Source organism: Mytilus trossulus, chromosome 7, assembly GCF_036588685.1.
Source record: "Mytilus trossulus isolate FHL-02 chromosome 7, PNRI_Mtr1.1.1.hap1, whole genome shotgun sequence".
Classification (NCBI taxonomy): domain Eukaryota; kingdom Metazoa; phylum Mollusca; class Bivalvia; order Mytilida; family Mytilidae; genus Mytilus; species Mytilus trossulus.
Window position 1 is genome coordinate 41,654,643 of NC_086379.1, and position 17,409 is coordinate 41,672,051.

At 33.1% G+C, this 17,409-nt stretch overlaps 1 protein-coding gene across 2 annotated transcripts in view; it reads right to left on the bottom strand.

Moving 5' to 3' along the window:
• Positions 1-1,367, bottom strand: part of LOC134725091 (uncharacterized) — a 35,824-nt gene extending 34,457 nt beyond the window's left edge. For both annotated transcript variants that reach the window (XM_063588616.1, XM_063588615.1), the window contains exon 1: positions 872-1,367. In XM_063588616.1, coding sequence (XP_063444686.1) covers positions 872-1,042 — 171 coding nt within the window. In that variant the 5' untranslated portion in view covers positions 1,043-1,367. The remainder of the gene's footprint in view (positions 1-871) is intronic.
• Positions 1,368-17,409: the final 16,042 nt, after the last annotated feature.

The window sequence follows — 17,409 nt, forward strand, 5'->3', positions numbered from 1 at the left end:
TCCAAGCTTACATTGACACAGCTTAGGATGTAATTCTTTGAAGTAACATGACTGGTGAAATGAAGTGTGTGTTGTTAACAAGCTGTTCATGTCAATGTTTACAACAACATCGTCTAGCTGAGGTTTGATTTAAATATATAAAATGAGATGTGGTATGTTTGCCAATGAGACAACTATCAACTAAAATAGCGTAGATTTAAGCAACCATATATAGGTTGCATTAAGTACAGTCCTTCAACAATGACTAAAACCCATACTGGGTAGCAAGTATTAAAAACAATATGCATGTATGTGCAATATAATGCAGTAATATTTGAAAACCTTTCCACTCTAAAGAAACCTCTCCATGTCAGTCCACCAGTTCAGATACGTACAGTTTCATAACATTTTATATGCTGCGGTGTGATTGAAGAAGAATATCTGGATAAGTGTTGGATTTGATTATTTGGTATTGTGTTTAGAGATGTTTAAATTTTTATAGCACAGCACCAAAGAAATTATGTGTGGCTCTAAGAATAAGTGCACATTTATTTACTATTCTCTGTTTCATTGCTATGAAAGAGTCGCGGAAGTTTCTGTTCCACAAGGATATCAAGCATAATGAAATACATGTAAGTCAAAGATAAACAGGCTACGCCATAGTAATAAAAAAAAATAACATAAAAAGATATAAAGATAATCAACAGTCTTCGAAACAAGACATTGAAAACTAAAGACCTAACAACACGAATTCCAGCAAAAAAAAATCAAAAAAAAATATAAAAATAAAACAAATGCGGTGTGATCTCATGTGCTCCGGAAGGGTAAGCAAATCCAAAGGTATGATAGTTTGAATAAATAATCAAAAGTAAAAATAAAAAATAAAACTTACCAAAGCTTGCATATTTGATGCATAAATAAGCCGTCTAATATCATTATGATAGTTAACAATCATTAATTTATCCCTATGTGTCAATTTTACACTTGTTCCTATTTTTCTTGAAAATGTACACACATAAAACAATATTAATTGTACAAAAAACACTTTCAGTAGTTTCTGCATTTTTCTTGTTATCCTCAGATTAAATCCTTCAAATTAAAATCAATCGTTTGTCATTTAAGAAAATGAAACTTTTAAATCATCCTTTTAAATATGTCTTAAACAGTTGGTGTTGACACTGAAACACGTTACAAATGCCATCGAACGAAAAACATAAATTTCAAAGCGGACTTTAAATTGAAATTAAGTAACACCGAAAACAGTAGTTGTTGGAAATGTGACACTATGCACGATGTATATTTCAACCCTTTGATGGACAGATTTACCAACGATTTAATCTGAACTTTGATAAAACAAGCGGTGTCATAGTGTATTTAAACTACCTTAACGATAGAGAGGCGTACACTATATATATATATTTTACAAACAAGGGATGATAAAATTAACTTGTTGTCGTTTAGTTTTACCTTGAAGTGCATATATATTTTATAAAGTTAATGCAATCGCCAAAAACCTACTCGGGCGTGGAATTATTTAAGAAGATAGATATCATTAATGTGATTATTCGCATCAATGTCAAAAGAAATTTAGATCTGTCTTTAATATTTAAGATGAAATTGTTGATATTCTCAGGACTATTAAACGGTTTGATAACTAGTATTTATTAATATTCTCAAATAAATATAATTTAATAGACCAAAATACTTGTCGAGGTGTGATTGATTTTAATTAAATGCGCGATCATGACTTGTTAATTAAATGATATAAAGCGAAGTGGTCAATACCCTGTTATAAGGTACCAATATATGAAATGTTATTATGTTCGATCTATATAGATTTGGCGATGATAAGTATGTTAATCTCACATGGTATGATATGTCTGTTGTATAGGCTGCTTAATTTATTCATCTCCATTTCTTATTTCAAATTTCCAATGCAAACAAACTACATGTCTATTAAGACGGATCTTATCCTTTAGCCACAGAACACAGCTATTTCGTAGTTTCATTTTAGAAAATAAAAGAAAATTAAAAAAAAATCCCATCTGCGCTTTCTCAATATAACTCTTACTGTGTGTTGTACTACTTTTGGGACAAATCATATACCAAACATCATCAGCTCTAATAAAAAAATTGACATTTTTTTGTTAAGCGGGACGCGGTCTTGAAATATATTTGACAGCTCAGAAATGCTAATTTTCAACCTTTTGCAGCTGAACCAAGTCACTACTTTACTTTAAAAATGTGCAAGTAACACTGTCCACATTAGGGACATTTATTTATTTCCCGAAACTATTTGAATGAACATAATTATGTATAAAGTAAAATCACAAAAATACTGAACTCAGAGGAAAATCAATTAGGAAAGTCCATAATAAGCATTTTTAAAGACACAAGAGTAAAAATGCAAAAGCAGCTGGATGTAAACAAATTGGATGGTATAAAAAAACTACATGTGGTTTATTGGCAATGATACAACTATAACCACGAGAGATCACCAACAAATGAAATAGGGCTATAATAACTCAAATTTATTGAATCTAAGCAAATGTACATTTTGTAGATCATCGTATTACCTTTAAACAGGAACACATATATACTTTATAGCTAGCTATAAAAGACCCCGACATGACAACATGAAAATAAAACAATTGAAACGACAAAACCAACGGCACCGTTTATACTAAATCAAAAACTAAAAAAAATAAATATGTTGGAATAACAAACGGCAGACGACCAGATTTACACACCACACACAATGATACAGAAGCCGTTGTGTACGCGTTTTTTTACCAAGAATGTTCGCATACATGTTCCGAAGTATGTTTTCCATGCAGTTGTGATTAAGCTTTGAAAACGGTAAAAATCGTTTTGAGCATTTGTTTGCAGCTTCAATTCTCCACGTCTGTATAACGAATCCTTTCCTTAATATCCTTTATGTTAGAATTCAATTGACAACTGTTCGATTGGCTTAAACTCTATTCATCGTTATGAAATTGTTTGAAGTGCAGCTGTTCAATCCTTATATACAATTCACAATTGGTACGTTATTTTCAGTTGCAAGAATGCCTCTTAAATCAGTGTTATTGGCAGTCTTAAACTTATAGTGAGTTGCAAGTAAAGTTATTGCTCTGTGTTATAAATGCCTTCAACACTATGAATTTGAGATGACAAACAGCAATAAAAGTGCTATTCCATTGCGTTTGTTTGCTGTGTACATTGTATGTAATGATTTACAGTAATAGTATAATATTTGCAAACCATTTTTTTCTATTATGAGATAAACTGGTAAACCTGACATGTATACACTCTGTGTTTTTCTTGAACGAGCTTTTGAATGCGTTTCTTTAATAAAATCTTAGTATTGTAAAATATCAACCGCGAGTACTTCTAATATTTGATGTGATATTTCATTAAGGTGTGTGTGTCAAATTACAAACATAGACCTTACGTTTACTTTTCTACATTGGTTAGAGGTATAGGGGGAGGGTTGAGATCTCACAAACATGTTTAACCCCGCCGCATTTTTGCGCCTGTCCCAAGTCAGGAGCCTCTGGCCTTTGTTAGTCTTGTATTATTTTAATTTTAGTTTCTTGTGTACAATTTGGAAATTAGTATGGCGTTTATTATCACTGAACTAGTATATATTTGTTTAGGGGCCAGCTGAAGGACGCCTCCCGGTGCGGGAATTTCTCGCTACATTGAAGACCTGTTGGTGACCTTCTGCTGTTGTTTTTTTTATTTGGTCGGGTTGTTGTCTCTTTGACACATTCCCCATTTCCATTCTCAATTTTACCTATATAACACGTGTTCATTTATACATCTCTTTGTAGGATAAGAAAAGGCGATACACAAAGTATATAATTCAGAAAAAGAGTTGTACCAAATATTTAAAATGGTTTGAAGATGGTTTAAAAATGCTTAATGATGAAGTAATAGCAAAATGATTGATATGCCAACCGTTGTGCAGGAGGATCTGCTTACCCTTTACGAACACTTGCGATCACCCCCGTCTGTGTTCTGATGGGAGTCTTAGTGCTGAGTGCTTAGTCTTTAGTTTCCTGTGCTATGTTTTGTTTAGTACTGTTGTTATACTTTGTTGGTGTTCGTTTTTGACATGACATTGTCAGTGTGTTTTCATTTTTCATTTGGCAAAACTTTTAGGAATTTTGGTCCTCAATGCTCTTCAACTTCGTACTTTATTTCGCCTTTTTAACTTTTTTGGATTCGAGCGTCACTGATGAGTCTTTTGTAGACGAAACGCGCGTCTGGTGTATACTAAATTTAGTCCTGGTATCTATGATGAGTTTATTTTCAATATATCTTTTTGGTATCTTTCGTCTCTACGATAAACTCCGGACATTGCTCGCTCACTATCAACTGCATAAGGGTTCGACTGCGGGTACGGATTTGTTTCGCTGTGTTAAAAACCCATTAATGACCTGCTATTTGGTCGGGTTGTTGTCTTTTTGACACATTCCACATTTCCATTCTCAATTTTGTTATTTGATTGAATCAATTTGACAGTCTGCTCATTGCTCCACTTGTTAAAAATGAATCAAATTTAATTTGAATCTTCGATTATCCTAATTTAAGTAGCTAAAGTTGTAATCCTAATCTTTACCAAAAATTACCAAAAAAATCACACACCTATAACTTAAGCGCAAAGCATCATTTCTTAAAGACTTTTAAAAATATTAACCTTGTACAGAAGGAAAATGATCACTACATTTCACATTGAGGATATCAATATAGGACGTTTTCTGCAATGACACTTTTCGTTATTACGTATGACTTGGAAATTCACATGTACATGTACCATGGGTTTAGCTAGTTTTGGAGTTCTCAACACCCTCTTTGATCTGTATGAATGAAATGTATCCATTTTAGGGTTGATGAAATAAATCTTCTAACACTAATTTGATTCCAGACATTATACAAATAATCTTTCTTAACTGTTTTGTGTGATTTCCTTTGAAATTAATATTTTTCAAAAACATGAAAGAAAGGCGTCAATATATATATCCTGTAATTTTATGCAACATTCAGTAGAATAAAGCAAACACACCTTTAAACGTCAATCTCTATTTACATGCCTAACGAGCTCTTAAAGGAAGATATCATCTTCATGCATAAATATGTTATTAATGAAGTCTACATATGATATTATCCTCTTAAAATACCAAAAAGATTAACTCGATTTTAATTCCAAAGAATTTACTAACAAAGATTATTTAAATGGTCCAGACTTCATCGGGATTGGACTCTGACACATGCAACAATAAAAATGCATGGTAATACTGCTAATGATAAAATGTATGCAAATAATACATGTACATGTACATGCACAACATATTTAGTATACTATACATATATGCGTGGAAAATTCCAACATGTACATGTATGTAAGACGAGGTCAAACTGGTTAACCATAAATATCAGAGCAATGAAGAAACCGTAAGACACACAAATTCCAGGAAGTCGTAGCATATATTGACATACAATTATGAGATGTTAGATGACTGACAATGAGACAAGTATTTTCTAAACAAGAGGTATAATAAAAGGTAGTGAGCAATACTATGGCCACAGATGAGAAAACCATGCAATATATCGTGTAGTCGAATATAAAAGGCCTCGACATGAAAGATGTGGAAAAATTCGAAAGAAACTAATTACCATGAATATAAGAAAAAAATTACAAAAACATATTACTTACATAAACCAAAGACATCCACTGTACTGCAGGCTCTTGATTTGGGACAGACACAAAAGGAATATGGCTTTTTGGTTTGTTGCCGTACTATATGCTTTCCTGTGACTCTTAAAGTAAAAAAAATAAATAAAAAAAAACAGAAATGAAAACAAAACAAAAGAGAAAACCACATCAAAATAGTCCTCTCCACAAATTCTGCTTTAAATACAGCAACTTTGAAATTCTTGCTATATATTGTAAACATAACGTTTAAACAAATCACGGTTAATTTGTATAAGTTGTAACAAGGCACCACACAAGAGTTCAAAATGGTGCAGTTAAAATCATCCCTTCGTAATCTTTACGATGACATTTTGTTAAAGGTCTCATTTTGGAAAATTTCAAGTTGTAGGTTTTTTTTATTACTAAATGTACATGTAGCATCTTCGCAAAAAATCATTTCGTTCTCAGTGACTTTGGTTCGGATTACTCCGTCTTAATTTCTTGTCATCTAGTTATTGGAGATTTGTTTATTTAATTTAAGTTATGACCTTGTTTTTCTTCTTTACGATTGATGATTCCTACTTATTATTTATTCTAATTACATATACTGAATACATGTTGAGATCAATAAGACATATCATACATCTCCAATAATTCTATTTCTCTTTTTTGTGTACGTGATTTGGGCAGCAATCTCTTAAAAAAACATGTATTACCATCAATTCTTTTGAGGAGGCTTATTTAGTTGGTTGACCGTTATGGAATAACCGTTTCACAAATGATATCGGATATGTTCCTTACGTCGTAACTACAATCCCCTTCCCTTTCATGAATTTGACCTACCGAATTAGACTATTTACCGGATTTGTAATCACATAAGCAACACGACGGGGGCCGCATGTGGAGCAGGATCTGCTTACCCTTCCGGAGCACCTGAGATTATCCCTAGTTTTTGGTGGGGTTCGTGTTGTTTATTCTTTGGTTTTCTATGTTGTGTCATGTGTGCTATTGTTTTTCTGTTTGTCTTTTTCATTTTTAGCCATGGCGTTGTCAGTGTGTTTTAGATTTACGAGTTTGACTGTCCCTTTGGTGTCTTTCGTCCCTCTTTTAGTGTCATGAGCTGATTTTCCGACTTACCCCAAATATCCATTCATTTTCTATCGCATCAAATTCGATCCCTTTTAGTGTCTCTTCTCTTCTCCTCTCCTTTCATATCATTATTTATTGTGCAAAGACGACAAAAGAGCTCTTTCCATACTGTCAAAGCCATTTTTGACGGTGCAAAAATCACCAGACAGGTTGCTACAATTTGAAGGTGAAGTAACACATGAGAGAACGGATTCTTAATTCAAATAGTAAGCAAATATATATGAATAGTAACAAGTATAGATTGTATAAATAGTTTTCTTCTAAACGGTAACCATCTGTACCAAGGGAAAAATCAAATCTTGTATAAAAATAAATTAAGGGGGAAGGTTAATGAACCACCTGTAACCAAATATGTAGTTACATGTTTTGACAACACGGTTTAAAACAGCTGACAAATAACCTCATTAGTAAAACACTTTGAACTGACAAGAGCTATGTCAAACCCTGCTATAACATTACATGAAATATGTGTTCACAGGGCAAAGGTTTGATATTTATTGCACTTATCTATTTAATGTTTTAGTTTTAGTCGTTGCCAAATACCCTGCCCGACCAGATGTGTATTGGAGAAAAAGGTATTAAGGGATACGTATATATAAAGCAAGAATGTTGTTCAGGGGCTAATTGCATTTTAGCTGTACGTTTGATATGACACGTGTTTTGAACAAAACTTATGCATCTCGATCGATTCCTCCATTGTCAAGTATTCTGATCATGTACATTATTATCCACGAAAGTTCGAATAAATTGGATAAAATCAATCGTAGGCTCCATAAGGCCTTCAATAAAAAAAAAACCAATAGTAAAGTCGGCTACAAAAGGTACAAAACATGATAAAAATGAAGCAATTCAATTGCAAATTGAAAAAAAGCTGACGGTGTAATTCACAAGAAAACAGAACATGAAAAACACCAAAGACAAGAACCAACGACAACAACTGAACCAGTGTCGATATTGGTCACATACATACATTGTAGTTGTAAAAAAACTAAAGAAGATAGGGTATGATTACCAATGAGACGACTCCTCACAGCAGACCAAATAGCACAGAAATTAATAACTACACTGTATCGGTTATCGTACAGCCTTAAACAATGTATAAAACCCATACTGAATAGTCAGCTATAAAAGGCTCCCAAATAATGAAATAAGTGTAAAATAATTCAAACGAGAAAATTAATAACTTACGACCACACACAAACGGATGAACTAACTAGAGGCTCTCAAGAGCCTGTGTCGCTCACCTGTTACTGTATTTACTGATGTCAATCATCTTGGTTGGTAGGTGGGGTCATTTGACACTTTTTAAAATAGATACCCTAGTAATGATTGTGGCCAAGTATGGTTAAATTTGGCCCATAGTTTTAGAAAAGAAGATTTTTGTACAAGTTACAAAAATGACGAAAAGTTGTTCAATATTGACTATAAAGAGCAATAACTCCTTAAGGTGTCCTCTTACAATATTGATCATGGGGTGACTTATTTGTAGATCTTACTTTGCTGAACATTATTGCTGTTTACAATTTATCACTATCTATAATAGTATACAAGATAATAACCAAAAACTGCAAAATTTCCTTAAAATAACCAATTCAGGGGCAGCAACCCAACAACAAGTTGTCCGATTCGTCTAAAAATATCAGGGCAGATAGGTCTTCAACTGATAAACACTGTAACCCCATGTCAAATTTGCTCTAAATGCTTTGGTTTTTGAGTTATAAGCCAAAAACTATATTTTGCCCCTATGTTCTATTTTTAGCCGTTGCGGCCATCTTGGTTGATTGGCGGGGTCACGCCACACTTTTTGTAAACAAGATACCCCAATGATGAGTGTAGCCAAGTTTGGTTAAATTTGGCCCAGTAGTTTCAGAGGAGAAGATTTTTGTAAAAGTTTACGGACGACGGACGCCAAGTGATGAGAAAAGCTCATTTGACCTTTCAGGTCAGGTGAGCTAAAACAAATGTGTAACAGCAACAAATGACAACCACTGAGATACAGGCTCCTGACTTTGGAAAGGTACATACAGAATATGGCGGTGTTAATAAATAAACTCATCATAGATACCAGGACTGAATTTAGTATACGCCAGACGCGCGTTTCGTCTACAAAAGACTCATCAGTGACGCTCGAATCCAAAAATGTAGATTATTTGCGCTAAATCTTCCAAGTGACCTTGGACAGTGGTGTCACACCATAATAACTAACTATGCATACATGTTACAACAGACGAAAAACACTTTATGCTTGAAGACCGCACATGCATGCTGACTTCTAGTCTTTTTTAATCAAGGATACAAATCCTTGGTTAAACTTTTTTTTTAATACTTTTTTTGATTGACGATCTCTATAAATGTAATCTTATTTCATATCGAACAATCACAGAATTGTGTTGGTTTTCAAAATAGGAATACACACAGAATACATGTAAATGTTGTTTTTCAAAATCCGAACATTTACAGAATTATCATGTTTTTCTATGTCTAAACAGATTAAAATTATTGAGGTGTTTTTTTTAACATCCCACGAAATAGGTAAAACCGTACTATATGACTACTTACTTAAAATTTCAAATAAATAGACCGGGTCTTTTTGAAATTTTAAAGACCTGCATACCTTATTTGTTTATCTAAATCGTATTTCAATAGGATGACACGCGTACATTTGTCTATCAAATATAGATTTAGATCATATCACATCCTGACCATGACACGACTCGTCAACTTAAAGACGTTGTAGTTAATTGATACTGTTGTTTAAATGGTCGTGATTGTTTCGTAATGTTTACATAAATTCTTTGCATGTTTAAATTATATTTCTTTTCATAAAAAAGATAGTTGAAGAATGTTAAAGGTTATTGGAATGAACAGATATATCGATCCACATTTGGTACTTTGTCATGCAACCAAATATTTAGAATGACGTAAACGAAATTAAGTACGACGCCAAAAAATGACAGCCGTGATTAGGAATATATTATCAATGGCTGACACTTTACTTTTGTGCAAATTGAAATCGATATGGACATAGCAATGTTTTCATTATGTGTAGTTTTATGTCGTGCATTGGTACAGACATGGTATAAATGGTCGTTTATATTAATTGGTTGTCTGTGAATGTTCTGCACTTTTTTCAACATTTTGTTTATAATCAGTTTTATGTTTGTGTATTATGTGTTACATAGTGTGTTATTGACCTAATATTAACCTAATATGATATATACAGGGTCAGTAAATTCCATATGGGGTGAGAGCGAAACTCGAACCCCATATGGAATTTACGTACCCTGTATATATCATATTAGGTCACTAGCACACTATGTAACGAATTTATCTTACCGACTCTCTTTATTTGTTGAATTTAGACTAAAGTTGTCTTATTTGCTATCATAACACATCTTCTTATTTCTGTATTAAAGTGTTCAAGTGTTAAATTTTAAGAACCTTCTTTCATTGGTTTGCACTAAACAACTAATGTAAACGATATTTTTTTTTATTATCAACAACCTTGATATCAACAATGTTGAACAGAACTTTAATCGTTTTAAATAACCAAACAGTGTCCAAATCGTAAATTCCCAACTAACCGTGTATTGAAATAAGCCCCGCTTCCCTACTGACCTAATATTGAATATACACGATCTCCACGAGGTCGCTTTTAACCAATCATATTCCTAGAAATGTATAGGAGGTAAGATAAAGTATTTTACAGCTGTCCCTTAAGACCCGCGTTTACCTGTAGTACTTTTTATTTTAATTTTGCTCATTATTAACAAGGTTGTAGTCAATTTATTGCCGATTTTGCATTTATTTCTTACTCAAAAAGTCTGTAAAATGTTTGCCTAAAATTTTACCATTCCATATACTCTGTACATGTAAATCGTGTCGTCACGTGTACCTGCAGAATCATATCATAATTGTTGTATACCACACCATCAGCAGAGTAAAACCAGAATGTCTGTGGGACATTGCATGATTCCAGGGATGCAAGAAAGCACAAGATGACAATCATTATAACAAATCGAACAATCTTAGATACATGTGACTCAATGACCATTACAATAAAGGCAAACAAAAAATTGCCATAAAAGGGAATAAAAAGTCACTTCAAAGAAAATTGAAAATTGTACAATTATACCTCGCCCCTTCCCCGAAAACACCTTAATACTTATCCATAGTGTTACTGTATATAAAATATAACTACAAGCTGTAACTGCTTAGACGTTTACAGTTGGTGATTAAGGGTAAAACATAAAATGTTTTTTTTCATGAATTTCTAGAACAATACATCATCTAGTAAAAGATCTCGTTTTCCATATCAAACGAAAAAACAACATAGATATTTGTATTCCGAAAAAATTGTAAAACACAAGGTACATGTACGTTTACAAAAGAAAATCATCGTGAAAACATGTCAATTACTATAAAATAAAATCCGTTGAATGGTAAATAAACATGGACTAAAGTGATGTTTGAACAACGGCAAACTTAAGTATAAATCTAAAATAAAAAGATCAGCAAAATAAGTTGACTCATCAATTTAAACAACTCTCTATGTATGTAAAAAATATATGTCTGTATCATTACTTCGAAATAATTTGCAGTTGAAAGTCCTGTTATTTCAGTTTCAAAAACTCGAGCTATTTTGTAAAGCTAAACTTTATGTACACTCAAGCATAAATTATGTCGGAAAAGCGTATTGCTACGTATACGGAGATATATATATATATATATTTAAAACTGACGTGGAAAGGTAACACATGGCCAACGCAAAGTTATTTTTTGGAGAGCCCAGGTGGTCGTGTGGTCTAGCCGGACGGCTGCAGTGCAGGCGATTTGGTGTCACGATATCACAGTAGCATGGGTTCGAATCCCGGCGAGGGAAGAACCAAAAATTTGCAAAAGCAAATTTACAGATCTAACATTGTTGGGTTGATGTTTAGACGAGTTGTATATATATATAAATTTACAGATCTAACATTGTTGGGTTGATGTTTAGACGAGTTGTATATATATGTTTAGACGAGTTGTATATATTGTTCGACCTGTTAGTCAAATGCGTTTTGTTTAAATATACTTTTTCACTCTTTTGGTCTTTTGGAAAATGTTGTTTGTGCTGTTTTTAGACCCTTCTACAACGAAATTTGTTTGACATGCACACGTATAAAAATTGCGGTTTTTATCCAACGCAGTCATAGGTTTGAACGTAGTTTTCAATTTAGACTCGTATATATATATATATATATATATACAACTCGTCTAAACATCAACCCAACAATGTTAGATCTGTAAATTTGCTTTCGCAAATTTTTGGTTCTTCCCTCGCCAGGATTCGAACCCATGCTACTGTGATATCGTGACACCAAATCGCCTGCACTGCAGCCGTCCCGCTAGACCACACGACCACCTGGGCTCTCAGGAAAGGTAACACATGGCCAACGGAAGCTCTTTTTTGGAGAGCCCAGGTGGTCGTGTGGTCTAGCGGGACGGCTGCAGTGCAGGCGATTTGGTGTCACGATATCACAGTAGCATGGGTTCGAATCCCGGCGAGGGAAGAACCAAAAATTTGCGAAAGCAAATTTACAGATCTAACATTGTTGGGTTGATGTTTAGACGAGTTGTATATACATTATGTACACAGCCATGTATCACCATCATTGATGGCGATCCAATGGATACATCTGTTGTAGGGTTGTCACTGACTCAGACGTACTTATATATATATACATGTATCTATAGCAAATTTACAGATCTAACATTGTTGGATCAACCCAACAATGTAGATCTGTAAATTTGCTTTCGCAAATTTTTGGTTCTTCCCTCGCCGGGATTCGAACCCATGCTACTGTGATATCGTGACACCAAATCGCCTGCACTGCAGCCGTCCCGCTAGACCACACAACCACCTGGGCTCTCAAATATATATAAAGATGCTACGGAGAGTTGAGACGTTCGGAAAACAAGTTACTGTGGATCATGATAATTCGTTGGTTACCAATACTCGTGCATTTCGTGTTTACCAGGGAACTACAAATTAAATGTTCAACGATTTACTATATTTTTCTATAGGAATGTGTGCATAGTTTTGCAAAAACCCGCAATCAAGTATCAACAAAAATGCAAGTTTCCTTAAACCATGTAAATTGATACCTACTTAAAAAATATGAATGCACAGGTCTTTGAAATCCCTACCGGTAGAAATATTATAAATTAAACGCAATCAAAGCCATTTAACTACTATCACATGGCCAGTGTCCAAAACATATAAAGAATAAGTTAAACTTAGCATGAAATATTATTATCCCTGTATCCTTTTTGTCTTTCGAGATTTATTAGGCACCTTTAACATAGATCAAACACAAAATGTTAATTCTAGATAATATAATCAGGATCAGACCCCAAAAAGGTTAAGTCCAAGAGGTACTCGTCGCTTATGTCAACGCGAAGTTAGATATATTTATCTTACCCTATGTCAGACATTGTGACAACTAAGTCGCAGTTATCATTTACATCAGTGTGTTAAATCTCTTGACACTGTATGCGGGTGGTCGATTTCGATGCAGATAGTAAACCCTCTCATGAGCTGTCTGTAGTTTTATTTTTATGCACCATTTATTGCGATTTTGTTTTCTGGTCTGTGAGTCCGTTCGTCCGTCCGTATGTCTCGCTTCAGGTTAAAGCTTTAGGTCGAGGTAGTTTTTGATGGATTTGAAGTGAAATCAACTTGAAACTTAGTACACACATTTCCTGTGATAATTACGATCTTTCTAATCTTATAAATAACACCAAATTAGAGATTTTACCCGATTTTCACAGTCAACTGATCATAAAAAAGGATAGTGTAGATAAATTTTTATAAACTATAATGAATGTTATTGTTTATATAGATCACTATATTTTGTAACAAATATTCATTGTTATACAACTCTTAAGAAATCTATTTGCTGGTAAAATGATTGATTAATTATTTGAGTTATATGACTTGTGTAGATCGGTTTATCATTTTTATGTACATAATTTTATATTTTATATGCCATGATTATTTTTTTTCTACAATTCACTGTCTATGTATAGCGCACCACCACAGGATTTTACCTTGATGTAATATATTTTATTATATAGCAATATAATATTTCCCACAGAAAGTAACCAAAAGTTAGCGTGCAATAAATTCCAATATTGCACTAGTGCAATTAATCTTCAAAATTCATGACGTCATCAACGACAAAATATTAGTTTAAACCAATTTTTACTTTCAAATATTATATTGCTATATATATATATATATATATATACAATAAAAGGGTTATTGCATGAATATTGTGAAATATTGTCCCTCGTAGAACAAATATTGCACTCGCAAGCTCGTGCAATATAAATTCTACTCGGGACAATATTATACAATTACTGTCTTTTGGTGAGGTAAATGTGTGGTTTTATTGACTTTTGAAAAACTGATATTCACTGAGGCCCACGGCCGAAGTGAATATCAGTTTTTCAAAAGTCAATAAAACCACATATTTACCGAAACAAAAGACAGTAATTGTTTTATTCCATATTCTGAGAGAAATTAATGTAATGGAAAATATTTACCAAAACCAATTGTACATCAAACGTTTTTTTACCAAAGTTATATAGTCACGTAAAAGCACGCGACGTTTTGCGCGGTGAATATCCCTTTTCCGCAGGTGAATAAAATTATGCTTATTTATCATATATTTAGTACAAAATACACCTATTTTGTTTATCTAATAAAGGTTCTTTTTTCCAGTCTGTATCACCTACCCTGTATCGCATACCCGTATCGCATGGCTAAACCCGTATCGCATACCCCGTATCGCATGGTAAAACCCGTATCGCATACCTTTTTTTTTTTTTTTTTTTTTTTTTTAACTAAAGTCAAATTTTTAGGTTTTTTTTGGAATGACGTCATTGTTTGGTATGTAACGTCACGTACATCAAGTTTTCATAGTGTACGTGACGTCACGAACATCAAGTTTTTACAACATATTTTTTGGCACACTCAATGCAACTATAAAAAATACAAAACACTTAAATATATAATAAACAAAATATTTTCAAAACAACAGATTGTAAGGTAACCTAGGTGCTTCGTATAAATAATTGAGCAGTTATTTTAAAGCTTTGAAACAAGACAAAAGCAGAACTGTAGGTAACCCAGTGCTATGGATCAGAAAACAGTTCATATACTATAATACTCTTCTGTTGAAATATATGATAAAGCGTATAATACATGGCAAAATCCGTATCACATGCCGTATCACCCTCGACCAATATCATCCCTCGGGCTGATATTGATGTCTCGGGATGATACGACATATGATACGGATTTTGCCATGTATTATTCTCTATTTATTCAAAATCCCATTCATATAGAAAACCTACTAATATTTTATCAATATGGAATAATATACAATTACTGTCTTTTGATGAGGTAAATGTGTGGTTTTATTGACTTTTGAAAAACTGATATTCACTGAGGCCAACGGCCGAAGTGAATATTAGTTTTTCAAAAGTCAATAAAACCACATATTTACCGAAACAAAAGACAGTAAATGTTTTATTCCATATTCCGAAAGAAATGAATGTAATAGAAAATATTTACCAAAAGCAATTGTAAATCAAACGGGTTTTTTACCAAAATTGTACACGAAAAAGCACGCGACGTTTTGCGCGGTGAATATCCTTTTTCCGCAGGTGAATATGCTTATTTATTCAAAATCCAATTCATATAGATAAACCTACTAAAAGTTTATAAATATGGAATAATCCCCAATATTCATGCAATAACCCTATATTATCCCTGTTTCTTCCCCCTTTTTTAATATTTTAATATTACCCGATAAGGGGTGTTCCTTATAATAGGAAGCTCATACGAAGAAAAGAAAAGAAGAAGAAGCAGATGGGACATCTGTGTACAATGGACACATTCTTTTTTTTATTATTATAAAATGTTGATTCATTATAATAACCGCTACAATAAAGATTTAGAATAGAAGTACGTTCACCATGATTGCGTAAAATGACAAACGTTTGGCACTCTACAGAACCAAATAAAACCCATACTAAAAACACAAATTGTGACGGATAATTTCTCTTTGATTTATTTTATTTTACGATTTTTTTTACAAATAAGAAAAAAGAAGATGTGGTATGATTGCCAATAAGACAACTCTCATCAAGAGACTAAATTGCACAGAAATTAACAACTCTAGGTCATCGTCAGGCCTTCAACTATGAGAAAAGTCCCTATCGCATAGTCAGCTATATAAGGCCCCGAAATGACGATGTCAAACAATTCAAACGAGAAAACAAGGTATGTTGATCTACTAATTCGTAAACAAAAGTACATTGTACGTCCAGGGTGTAAACGTTGATGGTTTAGAATTCTAGGGGTTTAGATGTAAGAGCTGATCAAAATAATCATAATTTCAATTTGAATAGTTTCTGGTAAATCTCGAGTATTAAAAGCGCTAGATAAAATATAAAATGCACACGTAATACTTCCAGAAACACTTTACTATGAATTATAAAAGAGAGCAGCCGTGGTGTAGTGGTTAATGCATCGGACTACTAACACAAAAGTTCCTGGTTCGATCCCGATCCAGAGAGAAACTGAAATTACAGCTCTCCCTTGACACCAGTTGCGAGTAAGGTTTCGGGATAGTCCGTCGGAGGGGGACTATTGTAAAGAGAATCATATCTGTTGCACGTTGAAGACATCATTGTACATTTCAAAAAAGAGCAGGCTAGTGGCGCTACAAGGCAGCACTTGTACCCGCAAAGTGGAAAGGGATTAAAATAAGTTGCAAGAACTTGTTTCCCAATCCACTATGAATAAATATGTTTAAAATAAATCAGTTTGGTAATGTATGTTTTTCGATGCATTATGTCATAAAAACTGGTTAAGATTTGCAATAATAGATCAAGTATGCCATTTAACAGTAATGAATAGAACGAAGAAAAAAGCATTCGTACAAGTATAATTGTTAAAGGATTACGGTTGAAATATTTGTAACTTAATAAACTACAATGTATGCTACTTTAGATAACTAAATAAATATTTCGGACTTGAACCACTGTACCATCTACACGTATGCCTTCACTTTAAACAACTCTAACATTATATACGTATGATTTATTTTATTTCATCATTTTTATTTATTTACATGTACTACATTTGCATATATGCCTTTGGTTGTGTTTTTTTTGTGTGAATAGAAATGGTAGACAGCTTTTAAAAGTGCATATTATATGATGTCTCTCATATTCCATTTTTAAGATAAAAAAAAATAACAAAATTGCCAGGTAAATATATTGCAGTTTAGTATTTTTTTTAAAAAGATACTGGAAAATAACCTGAAGGAAATTGTTACACCCAATCACAGGCATGAAGGTACAATGTAGTGTTGATAATATCTAAATTGTTAATGAGAAAATCCACAGGGCGTTTGTTGTGATAATCACTTTAGCAGGTGTAATAAAAAGTCGTTATAATAAAATTACTGTATCAGTTTGATTTATAATAGGGCATTCCCTTTTCCAAACTTCAATGTAGATAGTAT